Genomic DNA, 25,000 nt, shown 5'->3' on the forward strand with positions numbered 1-25,000 from the left:
TTAATCGATCGATCAATTTCCTGCAGCAGTACTTAAAGCTTAAATCCATCGAACTGCCATAAAAATTTGTCTTTCAAATTCAAGCGAGTTTATCAGTCGAAGAGAACGCGGTTGTGAGTTGTTATTGCTCATCATGATCGCATCAGTGCGGTTAATGAAAAAAAACTTTTATTACTATTGGTCATGACTTTTATTACATTTGGTGGCTCCAAAAAGAGCCGTTTTCTTTTCTTTTTCTTTTTTCTTTGGGGATTCATTCTCCCGAGGCAGTTCCTTCACGTTGGATGACGAATGTTTTTTTTTCTGCTTTCGCGTCGCCTGTTCAGACTTTCATCGCGCGCTGGCGACGCAACAAAATTTTAAAAAATCGCATCACCGGCGCAAGCAAAAAATCGCTTGTGTAGCCGCGACTTTAGGAGATTTGTTCGTACACATCGTTTAATTCATGAACGAAAAATAAGCGCTTGTTGTTCGTCGACCGCGGTGTATCTTCACAAAACTGTATTACTTTAAGTTGCGTGAACCGCTTCGACAAATAACTTAGGTAAGATGTACCGCACAGACCTGAGAATTGGAGAGGTGGAATGGAAAATAAATTTGTTTCATACAACAGTTCAAGTTCTTCGCCTTTCTCAGTGAATGGTTTCGAATTTTTCTTATTTTTGTTGTTGTTGTTGCGTGACAGTGAAAATAATCTCACTGTTGAATGAATTAAGTTTTGTGGATGACATTCTCAAAAGTGAAGTCATAAAACTCGAGTTTGTTTTCATTTACCGTAGCAGCTCAGTCTTATTGTATATGTACTTTCTACTTGCTTGCAGTTATTTACATTAAAACGTGTCGGCGGATCGACTTAAATGCGAACTGCGGACAAAACAGCTGTAATTCGGCACAAACCATCCGAATTCGTTCAATTTCATACGGTGTTTCGGAAAGCAAAGTTCCTCGAGAATTTCACAGAGATCTGTTTACAGGGGCACCCAACGTCAATTTTCGGTAAATATCTGTTCGGAAGACGCTTTGAGATCTAGAATTTTCGGAACATTTCCTGTAAAATTTCTTGCTTGCCTACCTGTCCTAGGATTTTCGAACATCTAAAAACTGGTATAACTGCTTATTTTTAACGGATTTTTACCCTAAAAAAGTCACCTAGAATTTTCGGGAGCCTTTTTTCTGGCTGAAATTTTCGAAAAGGTAAGTTTTGATCCCTATAATTTTCGGATCACTAGACTTTCAGCTACGAAATCCGAACAGATGAAAAATTTTTAGGGGATAAAAATATGCCCATATTTACCGTTAAATACCAAAAAACGTTTCACAATGCTATCTTTAAGTGGATTTGAACTATATTCTCGTTGGGTGCCCCTGTGTTTACAATGCCACCGCACTGAAATGTTGGCAATTGGCATGATATAGTTCTCAGTTATAACAGTATTGTAATTTTGATTCATGCTAAGTTTCACGCTCGCCATGAGCGTCGTTTTGTCGTTTGAATTCGCAAACGTTCGTGTAACTATCGGAACTTCTATAAAAAAATTGTGCCAATCTTGCCGCTTCAGTGATTCTCGCGAGACGAGAGTCTCGTCTCTAGAGACGAGTGTCTCGTCTCTCGAGGCGAGACTCTCGTCTCTAGAGGCGAGACATACGTCTCGCGAGAAACGAGACGAGACTGGTAACTTACTTTTGAGCGGTACTGTATAGACTAGTAATGCCTAGCGATTAGCGGAAGATGATGCTGCAGTTTCATTTATCCGTTGTCTCACCCAATATCTGCTTTCAGTTTAAAATTTGAAATACTGTTAAATGAGATAATTCTAAATACCTCATCACACATAATTTTTTTGGAAAAGTGTTGAAGACAAAGAAAGCATCTGGCAATATATTTTCAAGATTTGTTCCATGAGTTCCACCACTATATGTGTACTTTTATCATTATGACAAAATTAATTTGATAGTTAACTAAGTTACTCAATGAATCAAGAACAATGTTACAGATATAATCTCATGCAAGTACCGGTATTACATGTGGTTCCATTTATTTGGTACACCAAAATTGGTGGCTGGTGTCTTTTGTTTCTCAGGATTAGGAATGTATTAGATTTGTGCTCTCTTCCTATTTTGTTAGAATATTGTAGAATGATCTTAATTTTGGAAGGGGTGATACTAATCATTATTCTCTTTAATTACTTTTAAGGATGCTGAGTCAATCAATGGAGAGGTTCTAAAAACAACATTTGCAAGGATTGTTGCTTCTGGCACACTAATTGAACTAGAGACATTTACCTTGTGGCAGAAAGCAAGGTTTTGTTAAGACTTTCATCCGCTGTAATTGTTTTGCTGGGAGCATACTTAATTATCAGCTTAATCTCAGGAGTTTTTTTCTTCTTTTTGGAAACAAAAAGTTTTTAGTTTTTTCGTAATGTAAATTATCAGCCTAAGTTCTGTGTTTTTTTTTCTTTTTGAAAACAATTCTGTTGGAGAAAAAAAGAACACATTGGTAAAGGTCAACGATGGCAAAATTTTTGCATCAGTTATCCTAAGGCATGTTCCATTTTTTTACGTTTGACTTCTTTCTGTAAGAACTGACTTGTATTACATGTACTGAAAACCCATTTTGTTATACTGAGTCACATTTATCCAAGTACGTTGTATGCTTTAGTTTTTGTAATTGAAGTTATTTTGCAGCCATTCATTGTTGCAATCTGTAATCAAAACACAAACCACTCAATTTATCTTTGTTTAAGGCAAGAACACATTCAGCTGATGGCCATTTTATTATTGCCCGAATAATTAGAATAAAGATAGCTTTGATTTTTGTGATGTATTTGTATGTGTATACAGATTGTATTTATCATGCATATCGATGTGTATTCTTTGCAATCTTATGATTAAAATTACCAGTATTAGATGCTTCATTGTAAACCTGGTCTTTTCTTTACATAATATTTAAAAAAAATGAACTTTTCATGCTTTTATGAGAAATCTGACTATAAATGAAGGTACAGTAGATCTACTGAGGGTGAATGTGTTCTGTAGAAAGAGTAAATATTACTCTGACAAGGGGAGTAAAGTTTAAGAGGTAAATTTTACTCTTGAAAAGGAGTGACTTTGTACCTTTTTGGCCCACCCCAGTTTTGGAGTTAATTTAACTCTGTCAAGGGTAAATTGAACTCCATTTAAAGAGTTCAATTCACTCCAATAGAAGGATAAACTTTACTCTTGTATTGGAGTGAATTTTACACCACAGGAGGGGTAAACAATACTGGAGTAAATTTTTACCCCAACAAAAGAGTAAAAGATATAGGAGTACGTTTTACTCCAAAAACGGAGTAAGGATTACCGGAGTGAATTTTACTCCAAAAATGGAGTGGTTTTGTACCTTTTTTTTAAACTCCCTTTTTGGAGTTAAATCTACTCCTTGAAAATAACAGTGTTTAAATTAACGAATTCACCAATACATCGATCACTAACGTTTCATGTTTAACCGGAGAATTAGGGAAGCAGATGTTCGAAGGTGTAATAGCTGCTGAGTTTTATTCCTCAGTTATCGAGTTCCATAAGTACAATAAAACTTAAAAATGGATTGCTTTAAAATCAGAAAAGAACCAGTTCACCGTTGCTGTTGAGAAAAGTATATGCCAGGCAAAACAAGTTGCATCTCGGTAGCCTGACAGTTAAGAAGTAACTTTCCTGTGTTTTAATTAACAAATACACCAATACATCGATCACTAACGTTTCATGTTTAACTGGAGAATTAGGGAAGCAGATGTTCGAAGGTGTAATAGCTGTTGAGTTTTATTCCTCAGTTATCGAGTTCCATAAGTATAAAACTTAAAAATGGATTGCTTTAAAATCAGAAAATAACCAATTCACCGTTGCTGTTGAGAAAAGAGTATGCCGGGCAAAACAAGTTTCATCTCGGTAGCCTGAAAGTTAAGATATAATTTGCCTGTGTTTAAATTAATTTGAAATAAAGAGAATAAAGAAATAATTTTCCATTTTTTAATTGCATGATGCAGGCCGTTGTTAACCCGGTTTTAGAAAATATTTCAGATTGATTTACTGTGCCTCTGGACTATTTTGACACATCACTCAAAATTAATTTAAAGTAATTTGAGTTATTTGTTGTCATTAAAACTTTATGACGAAGTCGGCCCAACAAATGTGTCGAGATTAACACCTCTCTCTCCCTTTGTCTCTCGCTGTGCCTTTTTAGTGTGAGTCTTGTTACAACTCCCACTGAGATTTTGGTAATTTTTTTTTACCTAAACAGCGGGGACCCACATTCCTGACCCAAGTTAAGCTCCTCATGAATTAATTTCTGACTAGTTTTCGCTAATAATAAGCCACCTGGAGTTGTGCCTTTAATAATGTACTGTAGTCGACATTTCAACGCTTGTGTTTTACCACGAATTCCGAGTTATTAAAGAAAATCTCATCATACATTCCAGTGAAATTTTAATTTCATAAATCTCGAATTTCAGTACGTTTTAACCTACAATCTTGGACAAATTAAATGGAACATTGAGACCACCCCTCCCCACAAAATCAGTGATGGGAAAATGGCGCGTTTTGGCCTTCACGCACCTTCATCCTTGATTTGGGGGAGAGGGGGCATTTCTGTTCCATTTTATTCTGTCCAAGATTGTCTATGAGCCCCTGCTTGGCGTTACCAGAAGTATATGGGGTAATCACGACGCGAAATCTGCTCTCGTTCGCTCAAAAGTTACATCATCCGAGAGCACATCTCCCATTCAAAAAATTAACAAGGCGACACTGAAAAAAACTAAATACAAGTGGCATTTCACGTTAACATAAATTGTAAACAAAAAAGGGAATAAAACTATTGTGGAAAAAAAAAAAGAAAAATAGAGCATGATTTACGTTCACAAAAGTATTAATGGGCACGATTTGCGGGCTATCAGCAACGAATTTTGTCGATTTTTCACGATTTTATCGTCTGGCCAGAAAGGTGACAGAACAGATTGACACTTTTTTCCATTGCTTGTTAACCGTGCTTAACCGTTGAAAAGCGTCTCAAAACAGACGTTAATCGTATAAAACGTCTCGTGAATCGTGCCTTAAACGTTTTAATGTCATGTAAAACCATTCAAGTGCTCTACAAAGCTTTAAAGGCGCTACTTTAATGCTTGAGTCTTTTGCCATTGCTTCGTTTAATCTCAGCGATGCGACCCTACATAGACCCTATAGTTTTATCGATTAACTCCCCAGAAATGTTTCCGGTTCAAAAGTAACTAGAATTGCGTGACTTAATTGTGACGCGTGATCAAAACAACGTAGGGATTAGGAATGGGGGTTGGGCAATTTTTTTTTCTGCAGGAGCTTTTTTCCGTGCCCAAAAGCTTTATATGAATTTTATTTAACTAGCTTGCAATATTTTTCTTTGCTTTACTGCTATACATGATTTTTATTTATTCTGCAAAAGCTGTGCAGGAATCTTATTCGTATTTGACTAACCCACCACTCCTCCCCCCGCTCCCTCAAGATAAAATGGTCCGTCCTTTAGTAACAGAAGTATCGGTCATACTGAGAAACAGCTCAAAAAGTATCGGTATCATTCACTTATAACTAGAAATCTCTCAAAACTGGTATGACGAAGATACCCGGCACTTCATAAACTGAGGAAAACGCTGTTCAGGGATCTTTTTTTCGCCATCGGAACCGGTCACCTCATATCTCTTGCACTAATTCTTGCAAGTAATTATGAACCAATTATGAAGTTAAAAAAGTACTTCAATGTATACCACCTCCAAAAGAGATTAACATAACTGTTAGAGCGTCAATTTAAAATATGGCAACTGCTGACTAGGTTACTGTCGAAATTCTTAGCATTGATCGGATGATATAGGATGGATGGACCACACCAGCGTTTCACCGTATCTGTTCGTGTGGTATGAAAAGAAACCAAACACCGCAAGATAATGACTTACGTACGATTTCTTCATTTGTCACAAAGAAAATGAAAATTCATGACAACCTAATATCAGCGAGCCTTGAACCATTTCGACTAAGAGCAGTCCTTTCCGTTTAAGAAAAGTTGAAGGGAATCAACACGTGGCCGCCACGAAAGGCGCCCGCCGCGTGAAAAAGCGACATGCACGTCAGTCTTACTCACGCATGTGGAAGGCGAGTTTCGCGTTTGCTGGCATGTTAGTCTCAACTATCTCTGAGGGGAAAAGGGGCTGCTTATATAACCTATGCATTTTTTACTCTTTACTTCGTAGCCAGACAAGGGCAGCTATAAAAAAAATAAAAAATAATAATAATATTGCTAGTGCTAATCACCCTTACTTGCAGTCGAGGACTGAATTGCGAAGGGCGCGGCTCACGACATCGGGCTGAAAGCATACAAAGGCGCCTCTGGCTGCCGCTATACAGTCCATGTTTGATGTCGGAGCACAGCACCACAGCTAGATGTCAATTAGCTGTGAGTCGATTTTGATGAGGGAGGAAAACCGGAGTACCCGGAGAAAAACCCTCGAGTCAGGTTGAGATCGACTGAAACTCAGCCCACATGCTGGCCGAGGCCAGAATTGAACCCCGGCTCGCAGTGGTGGGAGGCCCGATAGATAACCACTTAGCCACCCTATCAACAAGTTCTTCCAGGAGGGCAAGAAGGGGAGCTTTCCTCCTCACTGCCGGTACAGGCACTTCGAGTTCTAAACTCTGCCAGAGATACTGTAACATCCCAACTTTCGTTTTCTTGAATTCAGTTTTGTTGCCAACCAAAGAGCATACGTCATAATGGTCAACAACAGTAGGATGGCGTACATGAAGGGTAGAGAAAACATTCGCTCTTGCCAATGAAAAACTGCTCTGCTCCTCTGCCGCAAGGATATCTTGTGGCGTCACCTCTAGTTGTTGTTAGCGCAACTTCGCAGCCAGGCGCGAGAAGAAGGAAGACACCCGCTGGGGAGTTAGGAACTCCGACACGCCAAACGTAACAACCTTCCCCCGTCTTTGCCTCGGGCACGGCGCACGGCGCATTTCTTTTGAGACGACATCCGGGTCCACCTTCCTGCCTGTGGATTGGCCGATATTAAATTTAGCCTCCAGGTAGGCTTTTTGCTGTTCGTTAAACCGGTAGGGCTTCTTCAATTCCTTAAGCGCCCAGCCCTCCTTGACGGGTTGGCCTTGGATCGAGCTGCCAGCTGAGGCTGGGGCTTGCAGAGAGGGAAGAAGACCTACGCCTTCCTGGAGGCGGATGGAATACTGCTGCTTGCATGGCCAGATCCATTAAAGTGTGCCTCTCCGGAGACATAGAACAGGCTTCTAAGAACAGGTGACGTTCCAAGGCAGAAGACCGTTGAAATACTCTAATAGACACTGGACGGTGCACTTTCTTCATGGTGTTGCTGGCCATCGCCTGTGGCTGTTTGGACCTTGGCTTGGTTTAGGGATTTCGCAGAATCTGCTTTAAATCCGCCAGCCGAAAACGAAGCTGAGAGCAAGCTGTAGCTGACATCTGAAATAAGAGTATACAGATCAATGCACAGTAAAGAGAGAGTTTCTCGCAAACGGACTAAGAACGTATTAAATTGATAAGGCCTTTCTCTTTCAGTGCGAAATAATTATAACATATTTGTATCATCAAGAAACTGATTCTATAGACTTTTCCTATTCAACGAAAATACTGATGGAGCGTTTCAATTGTATTATTCGGAGTATTTATTATTTATCCAAATGAGAGCAATAAACCACATTTTATTTGCCAACTACAGGTGGCTCTAGATATCTCGTTGTCCTTCCAAACTGAGTCTTACTAGTTACACAGTCAAATAACACTGACCTGCAACCTTGTCCACCGCAATGTTCTTTCCTTGACCGATGCCATAGGCACGCCACGCTTGGAGGGATCCGTTTCTGTACTGAAAGTTGTTGAGTTTGCTGATGCCAGGGATTTTCTGCAGTTCCGCCGTTTCATTTAATGATTGGAGGACAGCCACCCTGACGCCTTCGACTCCTTCGTGGGATAATAAGGCACACCGCATTTGCTCTGCTGTCGTGACAGCGTGGCCCTCGTTAAGATAAATACGTATGTGGTTCTTGCACGTGGCTGCCATCCTATCCACTGCTCCCTTGCCACCTTGCTAAAATCCAGTCGCTCCACTTTGATTCCCGTTGACTGTTCGATGATTCGGCATGCAAGAACAGTATTTGCGCAGTGATAACAAGCGGCATTATCTTGTCGAACGTAGGCCCTGGTAATCTCAGGATATTCTGTCTTCAGTGTTTTCAGCATATGCTGCATCATCAAGACCACAGCGGTACTGCCTTGATTACAAGACTGAACAATATGAAAGAACGTCTGAGACTGGATTTCACCACTTCTCCGCCGGAACACAACAGCGATGTGCCACGAGATTCCCCTCTTAGCCAACAGTATCTTGCTGGGACTCTCTATACGACTGGGGAAGGAATCTTCTTCCCCCAGTCATTTACAATCAGTACGGTGTCGTTGTTTAGCCGCTCAAGAATATCCAGCCTCGATTTATCCTGCCGTACCGACCGTAACTGGTGGGCCTTCCACGAGTGAATCAATCGCTTAGCCGACTCATACAGAAAGAGGATCTCGTCTCTTTCATCCTCATTGTAGAATACAGTATCTTGCGAAGCTTTCCCGATATTCTGAAGGGCGGCATGGAGGGCTTCACACTGATCACAAAGCTCGCCATGCTTGTGGTTACACCGCTGTTTGAACGCAAACTCGGATGAGTCGCTCAGTGCGTGGACGCTCCAGTGGTCATCCACTCTAGCCTCACTGTCGATGTGCACCTTCATTCAGCAAAAAAGATAATGCTATAAACACATCCTGTTATTCTCGTACTACCACTACAATTACCAATACTGCTGCTTTAAATGCCGTTGCCGCTTTTGTTCATGCTATGGCTGCTACAACAACTCACGGGGCGAATTTAGGGGAGGGGTGCAGGGGGTGCGCACCCCTCCAGAGATGACCTGCTGCTTTCTCATATAACTAGTATTCTGCCAACAAAAAAAGAAAAAAAAACTATGTTACGTCATTCCTTAGTGGTGCACCCTTGCAAATACATGTAATACTACTGAAACTTCCTCTACTACTGATACTGATAGTACTACTAATGCTGTTGCTGCACAGTTCTTCTTATAATTTTTAAGTTCTTGTTAGCAGAAACAAAATTATGATAAATTTACGCCCTCACCCCAAACAAGTATAGAAAACAGTTTACCTTATAATTACTTTTAAGATAGAATTTTCCCGCCTTCAATACATCCATAATCCAGGCTGACCATTCTCCGCCGTCATCTCTGAGTAAAGAAATATTCTCCACTATTGAGGCGAGATCACCAAATGCTCGCGCGCCTTCCGCTGCGAAATAATCTAGACCTTGCAGTGACTTGCGCACAGAAGCGCTACACTCTGATAGTATTCGTAGCATGGTACTGCGACTAAAGGGCTTAGTTGGTCTCACAACAATACTGCGTGTGCTGCATGACAATCCGTTCAGGAATCATTGTGCGAATGATATTTGGCACAGTAATTATCTTCCCAGAGGACAGCTGCAGGTGTTTCTCGCCAAATGACAGGTCTTGGACAAGATGAGGGCTTGTAATAAACCCCAGGAAATGACCCCGTTGCTTTGGGTCAATCCGAAGTCTTGGGGACTCCCTGGTGGGCACTGGAGCATTTCGTCCGTACTGAACACGATGTAGGTTGGCCACTGTATAGCGGTACTCGGTCAATCCAGGTATGAACTCAGAGATCGCTCTAAAACTGGCCCACTCCCGTCATCACGGATAGCACCTGCCGCCGTGTGTCCCAGCTGGTTGCATTGCTATAAGCCTCCGCCAGTGCCTCTAAGTACGCTGTCTCTGATGGAAGAGATGCGTGATGGAGACCCAGTTGTTGATTCAATGCACTGGATGATTGTAGCGTTTTCCAAAGATCGGGGGCATTGTTGGGTGAAATCACATTACGTACGGCAGCGACAATCTCACCATTTCGCTGAACGTATGGTTGTCTCGTACGAACACTGTCCTCGCCCCAGTCCAGCGAAGGTATTCCAAGCGGCTGAATTTGACATTGGTTCAGGAAAATGTTAAATGTGTCACGTAGTCGAACTGAAGAGCTTGAACAGCCATTCCCTTCTCCGGAGGAAGAAACGGTACTTGCTGTCTCGGGAGAGAAAATGGGACTGTCATCCGAGATCTTTATACGCCCAACGCCAGCTGCTAGTTCTTCGGATGTGCCACTACTCTCTTCTGCCTGCATTTTACAAGAGGAGATACATTGTTTAGTGACTAGCATATAAAGGAAACATTGCTGTACATTAGGATTATGATGCTCGCGCAACATTTCACTAAAACACATTTAAAGCTATCACCTAAAACCATGCAAGGTACTGAATTAATCGATATTACCTCTCCCTGTGCAGACTGTTCGCTGGCTTCCAAAGTGTGCTCTGGCTTTTCTGATTGACCATCGCTGATAGCTTCAGGAGACTGAGCAGGTTCACTGGCAACGAGGTTGGCCAAATGCTCTTTGCACTGCCGGCAGATGGCTATAAAATGGCGCATAACAAAAGACATCAATACTTATTTGCGATATTTTTATTAAGTAATATATAACTTGTTTTGATATTGCTTCACGCTCCAACAATAGCCTTGAGGAAATTTAGCAATAACAGTCGGATTCTGACATCCCTTTTTCATGGACGAGAGCCCATTCCCGCACATTTTGGACTCCCTCGCTCTATGACGGACATCAAAACGGGTCATGAAGGTGTCCGCTATGAAAGGGGATCGGCCGTACTCAGAAAGACAGAAAACCATACCAACAGTCTCTCGTTCTGTGAGGGATAGAAGAATAAAAACAAAACTCGGGCCAGTGCCAAAATCGCCGACCGCCGCAAGCGATTTCACGCGCACTCGCGTGTTGTTTTGGCTGGACTATTCCTTAGCGGAAAAAGTAGATCGAGAAATCTCTTTTTCCGTTCAGAGATAGTCAAAGGAAACAAACAATGACCGCGAAAATCGCCTGTGGCATGAAAACGTGACGCGCGTGTCGAGCCGGCTCACAACACTAGCGGCTCGACCCGCGAGTCACGTTTCAACGCCGCAGGTGATTTCACGCTTGGTCGCTTGTTCGTTTTCCTCGGTCCTCGAGTATCCCTGAGCGGAAAGAGAGACTGCTCGTAGTCTAAGGTGTTAAAATTTGACGGGTACTGATCATGCAAACAAAGAATGTTTTTTCCAATATGGTTTTTATCCATGAAATAATTCATGAAAATTAGTTAGCCGTAAGAACATAATAAAGGACCGATCATTTCTTTTTCACAACCTGTCAATGTATACGGAGGGGTAGCTAGTGAGGTTTTACAACGCCAAAACTGTTTTCACGAAACCCCAGCCAGCCTACTTGATAATTAACAGTTTTTCTCAACAAGACTTAGTCTTTTCACAGACGCTTTATCCCGCGTAAGATGGGTTTTTACGAGCGCGCACATTGGTTTAGGGGTGAGAGGTTGGCCGGGGGAATGAGAACATGTTTTTTCGCGGCTCGCGCTCGTGCACTCGCGTGTCTAAAGCACTAATTAAGTAAGTAAACTCCAAAAATCATGTTTTACGGCGGCAACGGTTATCTGTTAGGAAAGTACGTTTGAGCAGCGGTGTTCTGTGCTTTCTCCGTCTATGCGTCACCCCCGAGTCTCTCCCGCATGCACGTGAGAGCTACTAAAACTACGCACCCTAGAGTAACCGCGTAAACAAATTGCGGATAATTTATCATGAACGAAAATCATTTTTACAAATTTACCCAGAATATAACAACAATGTTAAATACTTACGCGAGCCTACTGGTACAAGCATATTCGTGGCGTTCATAACATAGGCTGAATGCGCCTTTTTCATTCCATATTGAGCCTTTGGGTCTGAGGATTTTCCACCATGGGCATCGATCCCCGCAGAAGTGGGGATCGAACTTATTGCACCTCCACCTAGTCCCAAACAAATCTCGATGTCGTGGGCACACTGTTATTTTTAAATGAGACTCTTCTGTCTCAAAAATGCCTGAAATAAAAATGCCGATTAAGTTTTAAAAATTGTCCAAATAAAAGATCGCTTTCCAGGATTTGTAATGTCTAAAAGGAAACCGCCTACCTGCTCGAGTAAGTAATAGCTTTGATTCACTGTCCACTGCAATGTCGTTGCTGATTTTGCAATACACAAGGTGATTTTAGACATCTTTGCTACACTCGCCGATTGCAACACATTCCGCATTCGCGGGGTTAAATGAACTGGGGCCGCAGGGTCCACCAACGAGGAGTGAATAGCCGCAAGATGCCATGCAATGAAATATTAACAACTAGCGACTCGATATCAATGGATGAAAGGTTTTTTTGCATCAAAAGGTAGATTGAAAACTAGTATTTCTAGCACGCACTTTTGGCTTACACCTCAAAACGCTAACAACTAAAAAAGGATTACATCTATTGACCTTTGGCCAGGTCATGCGTCACGCAATCTTGTGCTTACATCATATCCTGATTCTGTTCCGGAATGTTACTTCTGTGAATTTGTCTGCTACCAGGTACCGACAGATTTCGAGCAAACAAGGGTATCACATGTCCAGCAAGCTACATATAGTACAGTACCAAACACAACGATTTAGTGGAGAATTATTTTGATCAGACAGATAATGGATAATTTTTAGAAACACGGTAAGGATTATGTTATGCGTATGTTGCGCTTTCGATCGAGTCCGCACTGAAATCAAGGGCGGTGTGTGTTGATCGAAGTTCAAAAGCATCAGCACTAGATAATATTATTCTGAAAGCCCCTTAAGTAACTTTGGGAAGATTTTCTCCAGTATATCTCTCCATTAAAAGCGGTTGCAATTTGCTTTGCGTAGCCAGCCGGCGGTTTGTGTCATAAATTAAGTCGGAGATTCTTGTCAAACTACTCTTCACATTCTGGTCTCTCGACGGGGAAATTTTTCATTGCCGCCAGAAATATTTTAACACAGTAATTTACAAAGGTTTTTCTTCAAAGCTGTTGTTATTTGATGTCCAAACTCGACGTACCAATTGGGTTTCTGTAGTGTGGAAGTTGGGTGAAATTTGCGATTTTTTGAAATGCCTGAAACTGGCCAAAACATTCTCATTTCAACAGCTTATCCAAATTTTCTTACATTGTTATAAAGATCTAAGGTGTGTTTATATTGTGTTTGTGTTTCATAAACAGAAGACGCCGCGTCTTACCGTACGAGCGAGTTAAAATGTGTTATTTTCCGCCAATTTCACATTGATTTCGAAGGAGGCCAACATGCCGGGTTTTCAAACTTTCCCCAATTTCGCAAAATATAAAAAGCTGTTGAAACTTTTAATGTTATTTTTTAAAATACTTCACTATAAAGGTTCCTTGGGCAAAATATGAAGGAATTCGAAATTTCACGACTGACGCCCAATTCTCGATAATTTCATACATCGGCCCTTAAGTACCCCGTAAATGGGAATGAGACGAAGAAAAGAAGTAATCCTCATACCTATCTGGACAATGTTAAGCAATTGCCTCTAATAGACACCTTAAAAATTCAGGTGGCTCCAACAGGATTCCAACCAATGACCTCTGCGATACCGGTGCAATGCTCTACCAGCTGAGATGTGAAGCAAAACATTTGGGAGCAAGTCAATTTGTCATGATGAATGACGTTTCATATGTACTATATACACTATGGAGCGTTTTCATTCACGTGACCAGCAGTCATATTGGATTACTGAAACAAAAGAAAGTATTTGCATAAAAATAGAGTTCAATTCTCGGAGGATTAGTTTGGTACACCATCATGGCCGCCATTTCTTTGTTTAGTACACCAACATGGCCGCCGTGACGTCACGTGAAAACACTCTATTTAACGGTTGAGGGCGTGGATCACCTTTTTTCCTTCGTCCATAACCCGCACTTCAAATGCATACATTTATTTCACTCATCAAACTCTTCACGGGAACAAATGATCCCAACAAATTGACCTGCTCCCAGCTGTGTGACTTCGTTGCTCAGTCGGTAGAGCCGGCATTGCCGCACCGGCATCGCAGAGGTTATGGGTTGGAATCCCGTTGTAGCTGCCTGAATTTTTTAGGTGTCTATGAGACACTTGCTTTTATTGTCCAGTTAAGTGAAGGGATCATTTCCTTCATTCTTCAATAACCCGCACTTCAATTGCGAACATTAATAAGTAAGTGTAGAATATTCTCAGCTAGCCAGCAATGTAATGTAGTAATTCAGTAATTGTGAAGTAGTAATAGTAATTGAAGTAGTCGTAGTGGCACTGGTAGCGGATAGTAGTGGTGGTAGTTGAGTAGTAGTAGTAGTAGTAGTAGTAGTAGTAGTAGTAGTAGTAGTAGTAGTGACGGCATAAAAAAGAGGGTGAACATACCATAACACCAAACTTGGTGTAGCCATCACGTCACGCATGCGCACAACCTTTTAATTATTTTACATGGACAGCTGTTTCGGAGTTGTTGGGCCTCATTAACATGGCATAGCCAACTTTACCAGGCGGGTGTTTTTAGGCACCCCTATTAGTGGCATCTCCGCAAAACAAGTTGGGATCAGCACAGCCGTTCTCCCACAGCAAGCGTGGGATTGCCTCTGGAGGGATTTTGCCTAGAGTCAAAGTCCCTATCATTATAGTCGCGCGTAAAGTGGTATCATATTACGTATATGGTTTTTGTATACCAGACAAAATTTCGATTTGCCTGAACAAGGCGCGCACGAAATAAATGGGTATCGATGACGTTTTTACATCAAATGCCAGCAAGACGTTGAGCAGAAAATGGCCGAGAGCGGTAATGGGAACGTAACGTCACAAAGGCGGGAAATTGTCATTTGTCACGTAGCGAAACTCTCTTTGATCCAACCACCGTCCACAATCTTGGACGGCCATCTTCAAACCACATGCCCCATGACATGTTTGCCGACTGTGACTTGAGCCCGCTGTGTCCAGCGCATTCCTTTTCAGTAATTCCGCTGTTGTTAAGTGAGCTCACACAACATGAAGTATCATATGGGGATTGGGTTGCCAAGTAACCGCCACGCATGCTCAATACAGTGAATCCGACCCATGGCAGAGGTCTCTTTTCCCGTATTTTTCAGCCCAGCGAATGCGAACAAAAAGAGACCTCTGTTAGCAGGGAACGTCACATGTTACATGTTATGCAATCGAGCGTTGGATCCGCCTTTGTCTCGTCTGTTTTCTCTCTAAGGGGTCGTAAAGTGACTACCTTACTACATCGAATTTTTTGCGACACGGTAATTTCGCGAATTTCGCGACATTGAAAATATCGCGAAATTGAAGTGACCTACATTATGTCAATAACCAAGAAAGAACGAGCTTATTACCACCGAATCGTTTACAAAGTCACATTTTTTACTGTTCTGAGGCAATGTCTTGGTCATCCTCGTCGCTACTGCTTTCTATCTCCTCTCCAGGTGGCACTTTCTTTGTACAGTCGTCAAACTGGCCATTAATAACGTCAATATTCACTGGCTCCCTGTAATGCTGTTCCACCAGCTGCATAAATCTCAATGGCTTCCATGTTCTTTGAAGATGTTTAGTTATAACTGTCGCCTCTACTGGAATTTCCAAACCCCCTTGTTTATGAATGTCGACCTTAAGCTATCGGTTTTGGAACCAATACATGCAACTTGGTTGGTGGAAACGTCACAGTATAACTTTTTCACCAGGGCACCGCGGAGGGTTCATGTCTTGAAAGGATGGCAGAAGGCGGGAATAAAGGGTGTATTAACTGGAAGGGAAGTATTACCGCCAGTGTATCATTGCCAATGAAATGTAAATTGTGTGTCACTCAAAAACGCGAACTTAAAATGATTCAAAACATAAAATTTCCGCAAAATCGCGAAATTTAAGTGTCGCGAAATATGCTCTTATTAAAATCGCGAAATAAACATGTCGCGAAAATTTCATATAATAAGATAAATTATCTCCTCACGACAAGGAAAATCCTTTGGTTTGATTAAGAGTCGCGAACGACGATTTCATTCTGGAAGCAATTTGTTAATTGACAAACATTGTACAAGCACGCACGAAGTTTTTCGGGAAACGATAATTTTTTTTGTCAGACTCAAATCACTGTTAACGTTGAGGGCTTGAAAGACTCAGCCCACACCCTTCAAGTGTTGTTAGCAAACGATCGAAGATAAAAATTAGTGATTCTTTTAAAGTATTTACACGGCAAACGATTGGCGTCGTTCCAAAAAATAACATATTAAAGGCACGACAGTATAAATTCCAGCGCCTGTCCTGAAGTGTTTGTTGTTTAGAAAGAACCAAGCTTGAATACGAATGTGGATTGAAGAAAAAAGCCGCGAGTTATTATCATATTTTTGCTGGATTTTGGAGACTGAGCTTTAGTTCTTTGAAAGTGTTAGTAAAGCTTGGAATAAAGAATCAACCTCGTTCCCAGGGTGTCCCTTCTTCCCTTCCTCTCTCTCTCCCGCTTCAAGGAAGAAGAGAGACCCTGGTAACGAGGCTGATAAATTATCACAACACAGGAAACTCATAAACATCATGCAAAACCATGTCATGTGTACCGGTATAAGGGAGTGAAAATTTTCCGAATTCTAATTTTGTTACCAGAAGAGCTTTCGACACAATTGTTTCACTCCATGTACTTATCATTAATAATACTAACACCGCTTCATAAGGTCAGATTTTAAGGACGGTGCCTATATACTAATTCAAAGGCATTTTTGCGCGGTTTGCTGAATATGCGGGAAAGGCAGATCTTAACAAGTGTTATTGAAATCCAAAAAGAAAATTGGGGGTAACCACGCATTTTTCGAAGATAATTAATCAACAATATTTATAAAAAGCTATAACATACAAAGCAATGTGTGGCGTTCGTTCCCAAATTGAAGTTTAATTATCTCTGGTTACCAACAATTTTTATTTTGGATACCAAGAGCATTTGCTAAGTTCTGCTATCTCCGCATAGTTTTGAGCCGCGCAAAAATATTCCTGTATTAATAAGCACCACCCATAGGAAATCCGAGTATCTCGAGATGCGCAGGTGGTATGCGCAATAACAATAGTAGGCACCGTCCTTAACAGTCCCTGTTTCTAACTAACAATTTAGTCATCATCACGATTTAATCCTATCATCTGCAGTTATCTAATCCAGATCAAGGACATCTAAATGACATTAATTAAACCTTGCAACATCAGTGGTTATTCGTTACTTTATTTAAGACTAACAAACTTCATCCCTTGCAGTAAGGCCCTCCACATTGAATTCTGTGTACAACTATACCTAATAGCGACGGCAGCTGTAGTGTCAACTCTCATGAAGTTGGATATATACTAACTTAATATCAAGTTTCACCGGTGTTATGCAAAAACCTATTCACTTCAGATAATATGAAACAGAGAAAATACTGGCACGAAAATAAAAAAAGGGCAATGTAGTCTCTTTGGCTGTTTCTAAATTACTTCATTCTCTTATTAAAAGCTAGGCTTGTGGAAATTAGTTTTCGTTAGTATAGAAATAGGTATTCCATTTGAACTGGCTTTCAACGGATGCTGAGGTGCTTCAAGTATCAGTCATGGGACTAACAAAATTCAAAGTAAATTCCCTATCAAAAGAGAAAGTGCTCTTAACTTCTGAGCTACAATCTTAGCCAAAACATACGATTGATCTTCCCTCTACACCCTTTCCCCTTCCTGGAACCGACGTCTTGATCTCTGAGAGGACAGACACTCAAAAAAAGAGAAAAAGAAAACGTTTTTGCCAGGTGTGGTTTTTGGAGTTGTTTGGGAAAAGGGGGGAGGAGGGAGGGGAGGGAAGGGAAGGGGGGACAGTGGTGAGAACTTTGTGAGGTTGTAATTGAGAGTGGAATTAGACGTAACTTGGAAGTAATCTAACTGTCACAAAGGGGTGTGTCCGGCCAGAAACGTTTTGGCTACGATTGTAGTTCACAGGAACTCCTCTTAACACGTACTATTGAGAGTAATGTTTCAACTAAAACGACATGGTTTAATACCTTAACTAACAGCATGCTACTAGCTATGCTTATTGCTAAAACAAGACAAATCCAGATTCCTGTGTAGCGGATACAGTGGGTTTGACCCCTAGGCGGCACATTTATCTCAATGTCTTAGACACAAACCACATTAGCACTTGCATCTTCAACATGGATACAGTCGTGAATTCCCCAACCATTGTGCGTACATTGAAACAATGAAAACTCTCCTCCATCACAATAGACATTATCCATCCAGATATTACCCGTCCCTTGGCCGTTTCGTGCATAGTAAGAAACAGGGGTTGCACGAGAGAATCCCAACTCACGACAAACCACGTTGGCATCATTGAGATCCCAGTCATCATCACAAACTGTTCCCCAGGTTCCATTATAGAAAACTTCAACACGGCCATATGAAGCTCCACCATTTGCTAAGCGAATTGATTCTTATTGGAAAGGAAGCAATGAGCCTACACTCCCAGTCACAAATATTGTAACACAGACGGTCCATTACCCTTCTCCCCCTTCAATGTTGATTGATGTTTACCAACTGGTAAACGCAACATTGATGGGAGGGAGGGAGGGAGGGAGGGAGGGGAGGGGTACGTTATCAATAGGTTTGATGCGATTTACGTGCTGTTCTAGCGAAGTGTTACAACTATTTATGACCGAGGTTTTAGCAATCGAACTTAAGCAACAGAACCGTCGGAACGAAAGTGAATCGTAAAAGTGAATCGCTGTTAATGGTTCCTACTTACATGATCATGCTGAGCACACGACTGACGCATCTTCATAGTGACGACAGTCGTGGCTACTCCATCCTCTGTTCCCACAATCTGTTAAAGAACGCTCGGATCCGGTACAGTTTACATTGTCTAGCCATATGGAACCGCTACCTTGTCCAAAGCGAGCTGAGTATGGAGCAGAGATAGCAGAGATAGCAGAGACGAATCCAAGTTTGCGACAAACAACCTTAGCATCTTTGATATCCCAGTCATCATCACAAACTGTTCCCCAGGCTCCATTGTGATATATTTCCACTCGCCCTTCACCTCTTCTAGTTCCTCCAACCAGTCTTAGCGCTCCGTCTGTGAGTAAAACAATAACAGACCAAAAGTGTAAATTTCATTGCATTTAGAAGCATCAGAGTACAACAAAACTTGTAAACAAATGGGCGAGTTAGTAGTTTATGAACTTACTTGATTCTGTATTTGGTACTGTCGCTGAAAAATCAAAAGAACACAATTTCTTAGGGTTTCCGTGTATCAACTTCTCCGTAAGTGGTTTGAAAACTTAACACTTTAATATCTCAACGTACGTTTTACATTTGAAAGCACTTCCTTACTAGACTAGTCTCAAGTTTACAACTGCGAGTAAAACAGTTGGAAACCACATCTTATTTTCACTTTAATTAGAAGCAGAGTGAGTGAAAATTGCGCAAATAGAAGGGAAAGACTGTCTGCTGACGACAGGGATAATTACACAATTCCCGATGCCTACAACGCCTAATAGAGGTCTTAGGACCCTTGAACTGAACATTCCTTTGCAAAACGGGGCCACTACCTGGACCAAAACTAGCATTGATTGGAACAGAGTAAGAAAAGAGAAATCCAAGCTCTCGACAAACGATTTGCGCGTCCTTCATATCCCACCCATCCCCCCACAAACAGTTCTTCAGCTTTGACGATGATATATTTCCACTCGCTCTTCCGCTTTGTTGAGTTCCTCCAACTATTCTTAAGGTGAGTCCTCAGTATTGCTTTGCGTATCCTGTACTGCGCATATGGTGTGTCAACATTTATAAATTGGTCAAATCTGTAACATTGTAAATATGGCGTAAGTCGATCATACACGCTGAAACAGTTCTCAAAACACGTGTGAGAAGTTGTGAATGACCATAAGTTTTTGCGAATAAGCGCGCCCATTAACATGGCGAATGTTGTTGTTTCAAACTACGATAATAGAGATAGACAGGTTTGATTGTGTTTTACTCTTAAACGAGCACGGTGACTTATATTTTTTATTCCACAATTTAAGTGTACAAATTATCCCCTTTAAAACAAAAAAATTAAAAAAAAAATTATCGGAAGGAAAAAAAGGTATAGCTAAAAACGTACACAAAGCCCATTACCCAGGGATGCAAATTATGATCTTGAAAACAACGACAGAGAAACGTTTTGAGTCGACGTCGTTTTAAGTTGAGTGGTTTTTCCATAAACTATATAAGACAGTGTTCCATAAGCTCCAGACTGTCTACCTATCAGGTGTTTTTCAAATGTTACTTTAAAAACCGCAAAATGTACTCTCAACCGATGAAATAACGCGCGTGATTAGTATCAGTACAGGCATCAATGGGGGTAAGATTGGCCAATTATATCTCTTAAGCAAGCACGGTCACATATCTTTTTTATGTAATGCTTAGAAAACGAGCAGCAGTGTTTTTTGACCCGATAAAACACGTGCTGCTCGTTTTTTGAACGGCTTCAAAAACATTCCACAAAGAGCGTGTCCGTCTGGACTCAAAACAATGGTTCAAATTGTGAGAGATGAATATTAGCATACAAGAAAAACAAGCTATGCCTTATTAGAATTCTTTATATAAAGAATACTAACGAGGAGTGTTTTATCAGGATATAAAGCTCATACACGTGACGTTTTATCAATGTTTTGATAGGCTGTTAGGCTCATGAATTATTTAATGCATTTTTGAATGTAGTTTTCAAAACAGGAATTAGTAGGGAACATTCATGGAAGTTTCAAGAAAATCGTTCGACAACTTTTTTTTTTCTGATGAATCACCTCAACATTCTGTCCGAAAGTAAAAGTTTGCGTTGCGTGTTGTTGCGACTTGTTGGAAGTTATTGGATGAAGTTTAAAACTGCTCAAACTTCAGAGCCAACAAGTGCCAACATTTCTATTGTTTCGCGGTCATCGAAGCGTGGTCCAACAATGTTGCGTTCGTTTGCACAGCATATCCAACAATGTTGCGCCGGCGCACGCGGACTACATGCCACGTATCCACACAAATACATGCGAACAAGAAATCAACATGGCGTCGGAGATGGAAAACGTCCCAGAGTCCTTTGTATTCTCATCTAAAGACCCAACATGTTGTGACTTGTTGCGAGCGCTTGCACACATCTGCTAACATCGCGCAACAAGAGACAACATTGTTGGGCCCAACAATGTTGCGTGTTGTTGCGAGCGTTTGCACGGGCCTTTAGGCCACAATAGACTCAGTAGAGTACACCCAATGGTATAAAGCCAAAGACATCCCAGTTTTGTAAAAATGAAAATGAGCTGAGCAAGAAAAACCATTTTTTGATAAAGACCAGCTTGGTTCGTTTTCAGGTTGACTTTGTAAGCATATCTTAGAAAATGGGATGGGAATTGATCCATGTGGCCTGATAATTGCTTGAAATGTATTCATCAGTGAAATTGCGCCTTTGTTTTTACGACCGACTGGTTCACTTTCACTGTGGCTGACCAATTGAGTGTTATCCTTGAAATAACCACGCAGCCTGACGAAGAACTAATGGTAGATTCCAAATAATTTTCATGGGAATAGGGCCAAATTAAGGGATTATTTTCCTTAACGCGCCATAATATCACAATGTTGGGAATAGTTAGAAAACTCCAAGTTTGGTTTTTTTCAGAGGGCGGCAAAGGAACCGAAACTGTTTATCCAGGAATAGAGAATGACAACTGATTGTTTGTTATCCTTTCCTGATTGTCCCTTCACTATGGTGACTGGAAATAGTAAAAAATAATAAGAATTGATGTTGTGGTCTGATTTTAGTCAATAAAAACCATAAACATAATCGGTCAAAAATAGTGCCAATACCTGCTTTAATTGACCTCTAATATATAGATTTAGCCAAGCCTAAAAGCGGAGCTCCCGGCTTGTTTATTCTTACTGGCTGTAGCATTAGTGAAAGTAAAAGGCTTTGGAATTGTCCGCCGTTTGGTTTTCCCAGGTATTGCTTAATTATGTCATTTTCTTCGCTGCCTAACTACGGTTAATTTCACCTGAAAAACCGACTGATTGCACAAATAACGAAGGGATGAGTGCGATATCGGTTTTTCCAGCGGAATTTACTGTCGAATTCATCAGTTAGGCAATTAATTTTTCTTGAATCGCAAGAGTTTTAAAAGAAAACAAGCAAATCCTCAGCAAGCGAACGGAAAAGGAAAGAATCCATTTCAGAGTGGACTGTCAAAAGCCAGCGAATAGGAATCACCCTAAAATTAGAAATCACAGACGTACAAAAGCTCGTGATGTGACAGATCGTCTTTGTCGGTTCAAGGTCAAACAAGGAGTTTTATTGATGTACTTTATTTATTCCTCTTTATCTCTGAAAACGAGATCATTCAGCGGAAACACGTACCTTGTTTTTACAGGTGTCAATTGACCATAACATTGATGTCCAATATCGAAGATGTATGCTGTAAACTAGCTCGAGTGCTGCTAGAGTGTCAATTGGAGTATTGCCTCCTCGATGAGCTCTAAACTTGAGCCCGTGATATGGTTACGTGATACTGGTCACATTGGCATACATGGAGGGGCGGACGTACGTACGTACGTACGGACGTTTATGACGTCATGGCTATAAAACCAAATTTTCTCGCATCGATGGGTTACCATATTTTCTTATCTATGGTGCTCCTCGCGCGCGCGGAACTCCGCTATTATTATAAAATCAACAGAATATCGCATTTCTGGTTGGTCAATTACCAATGCATTATACGTTTCACATAATAAGCTCAATAATGCTGGCATTTTAATCGGTTCTCACCCATGATGTATTTATTAGACGACAGACCCATAGCTGACGTCATCATCAAATACTTTTAATACTTCATTATATAAAAGAAACAGATGTTAAGTTGCAGAGGGTCCGTTCAGGAATAGGTCACAGACGTCAAAATGAGGAAAGGATATTACTGGCAAACGAGGCGATCCACTCTTTGTTTTTACCACATTTTAACGTCATCTGCAAGCGGCATGTTCACCACCGTGTGCTGACATCAAACAAAAGACCTTAGCGTCAATAATTTCACGTTGTTGCTGTTGCTTTCGAATATCCGAACATTTACAAGGTTCTAACATTATACTTTCCTTCAACTGAACATTCTCTAACAAGATTTTCATGATATAAAAAAACAGAAGGGAAAGCAGTTAGATGCTAAGAACAGAAAAAAAACGATATTAGACAGTAAAAGAAATGAAGGAATGTAAGCATCTAGCGGAAACACCCAGAACAAGGCTAAAAGAGTTTTACAAGTTTCCAATGTGTGGTTAGTTCCTACACGGCGGTTCTTTGGTGCGCACACCGACTAAATAATGATTTATCCACCTTCTGAACAAGTGAGGCCTGATAAAAAAAGGTGCATTTGCTGGTTTTTTTACTTACTTGCTACTGAGCACAAAACTGACGCATCTTCACCGTGGCCACAGTTGTTGTTACCCCATCCCCTGTTCCCGCATTCTGTTAAAGAGTTCTCGGATCCGGTACAGTTTACATCATCTAGCCATATGGAACCGCTACCTCGCCCAAAACGAGCGCTATGTGGAGCAGAGATAGCAAAGAGGAATCCAAGTTCGCGACAAACAACATGAGCATCGTTTATATCCCAGTGATCATCACAAACTGTTCCCCAGGCTCCATTATGATATACTTCCACTCGTCCTTCACTTCGATTTCCTCCAACAAGTCTTAGCGCTTTATCTGTGAGTAAAACAGTAACAAACTGAAAGTGTAAATTTCATTTTATTAACAAGCAGTAGTGTATAACAAAACAAACAACAGGAAGTGCGTGTTAATAATTGACGAGCTTACTTGATGCTGTAGTTGTTACTGTCACTGAAAAGAAAAAAAAAAAACCAAACAAACAAGAGAATAAGTTTTAGGGCTTCTGTGGTTCAATTTCTCCGTAAGTAATTAAACTTAATACTTCAATATTTCAAGGTACGTTTTCCATTTTATTGCACTTCTTTACCAGACTAGTCTCAAAGTTTACATCTGCGAGTAAAACAGTAACTTGTAAACAGAATTTTACCGCTCGTGCCCAGGCCTTAGGCCGCATGAGCAAAGCTCACTTTCGTCGTATTTGCGGAGGCGGTGACTTTTTTGTTCTCGATACCAGAGTTCTTGTCTTTTGTGGGCACTTATAAGATCAATGATGAAATGATATATGAAATGGATCATATATGAACTGCGGATATGAAATCAAGCTATAATCCTCGCAGTTAAGAACGCAACTTTTGCAATAGGACATTTGCATGATGACGCCATTTGACTACAAGTACCAGAATCCTTCAGGTTTCGCTTGTCTCATGTTAATTAGAGCTATTGTTATTTTTACCCCACTGGGAATACAAAATTTAAATGTGAAAAGAAAAACAAACTGAATTGTGATAGTTGTAGTCAAATGACGCCGTCGTGAAAATTGCCTACTGCGTAGAGAAGCCTCAAAAATTCAGGACTTCAACGGGGTTTGAACCCGTGACTTCGCGATACCGGTGCGAAGCTCTAACCAACTGAGCTATGAAGCCACTGACGTTGGGAGCTGGTCATTTGTGGGTTTCCTCACGGGAACATTAGAACCAACAAATGACCAGCTCCCAACGTCAGTGGCTACATAGCTCAGGTTTGAAACACTGAATAACAAGATGTCAACAATTCTGGAAATAATCATTCATGATAAACTTAAATAATTACAGTACCCATTTCCCCAGTTCATATTTCATATCTCATTCGGTGATACAAAACTAGAAAAAAACAGTCAGAAAATTAACGCAAACGAGAAATGTGACAAATAATAAAAAAAGCGTCAAATGTCTAGGTGGCTCAATCTCTTCTTTACTGCAAATGGATTCTTTCTTATTGTTTGTTCTTTGGAACATGATATAAAGGCAGCGATGTCCTGTCAAAAACCTCCAAAACCCGAGCAGAAG

At 40.8% G+C, this 25,000-nt stretch overlaps 1 protein-coding gene and 1 long non-coding RNA gene across 2 annotated transcripts in view; one reads left to right on the plus strand and one right to left on the minus strand.

The window, feature by feature from the left end:
- LOC137996780 (uncharacterized) overlaps positions 1–2,811 on the plus strand; it is a 7,483-nt gene extending 4,672 nt beyond the window's left edge. Inside the window, exon 3 of the long non-coding RNA XR_011122379.1 lies at positions 2,195–2,811. This is a non-coding gene — a long non-coding RNA (uncharacterized lncRNA). The remainder of the gene's footprint in view (positions 1–2,194) is intronic.
- Positions 2,812–17,005: 14,194 nt separating this feature from the next.
- The window catches only part of LOC137995260 (deleted in malignant brain tumors 1 protein-like), a 31,967-nt gene continuing 23,972 nt past the window's right edge, over positions 17,006–25,000 (minus strand). The window contains exons 8-12 of the mRNA XM_068840836.1: positions 23,883–23,906; positions 23,457–23,771; positions 19,242–19,265; positions 18,801–19,130; positions 17,006–17,652 (exon numbers count right to left, since the gene is read on the minus strand). Of these exons, the coding sequence (XP_068696937.1) occupies positions 18,805–19,130; positions 19,242–19,265; positions 23,457–23,771; positions 23,883–23,906 (689 nt within the window). The 3' untranslated portion in view covers positions 17,006–17,652; positions 18,801–18,804. The remainder of the gene's footprint in view (positions 17,653–18,800; positions 19,131–19,241; positions 19,266–23,456; positions 23,772–23,882; positions 23,907–25,000) is intronic.

This window comes from Montipora foliosa, chromosome 3 (assembly GCF_036669935.1).
Source record: "Montipora foliosa isolate CH-2021 chromosome 3, ASM3666993v2, whole genome shotgun sequence".
In the NCBI taxonomy this organism is placed as follows: domain Eukaryota; kingdom Metazoa; phylum Cnidaria; class Anthozoa; order Scleractinia; family Acroporidae; genus Montipora; species Montipora foliosa.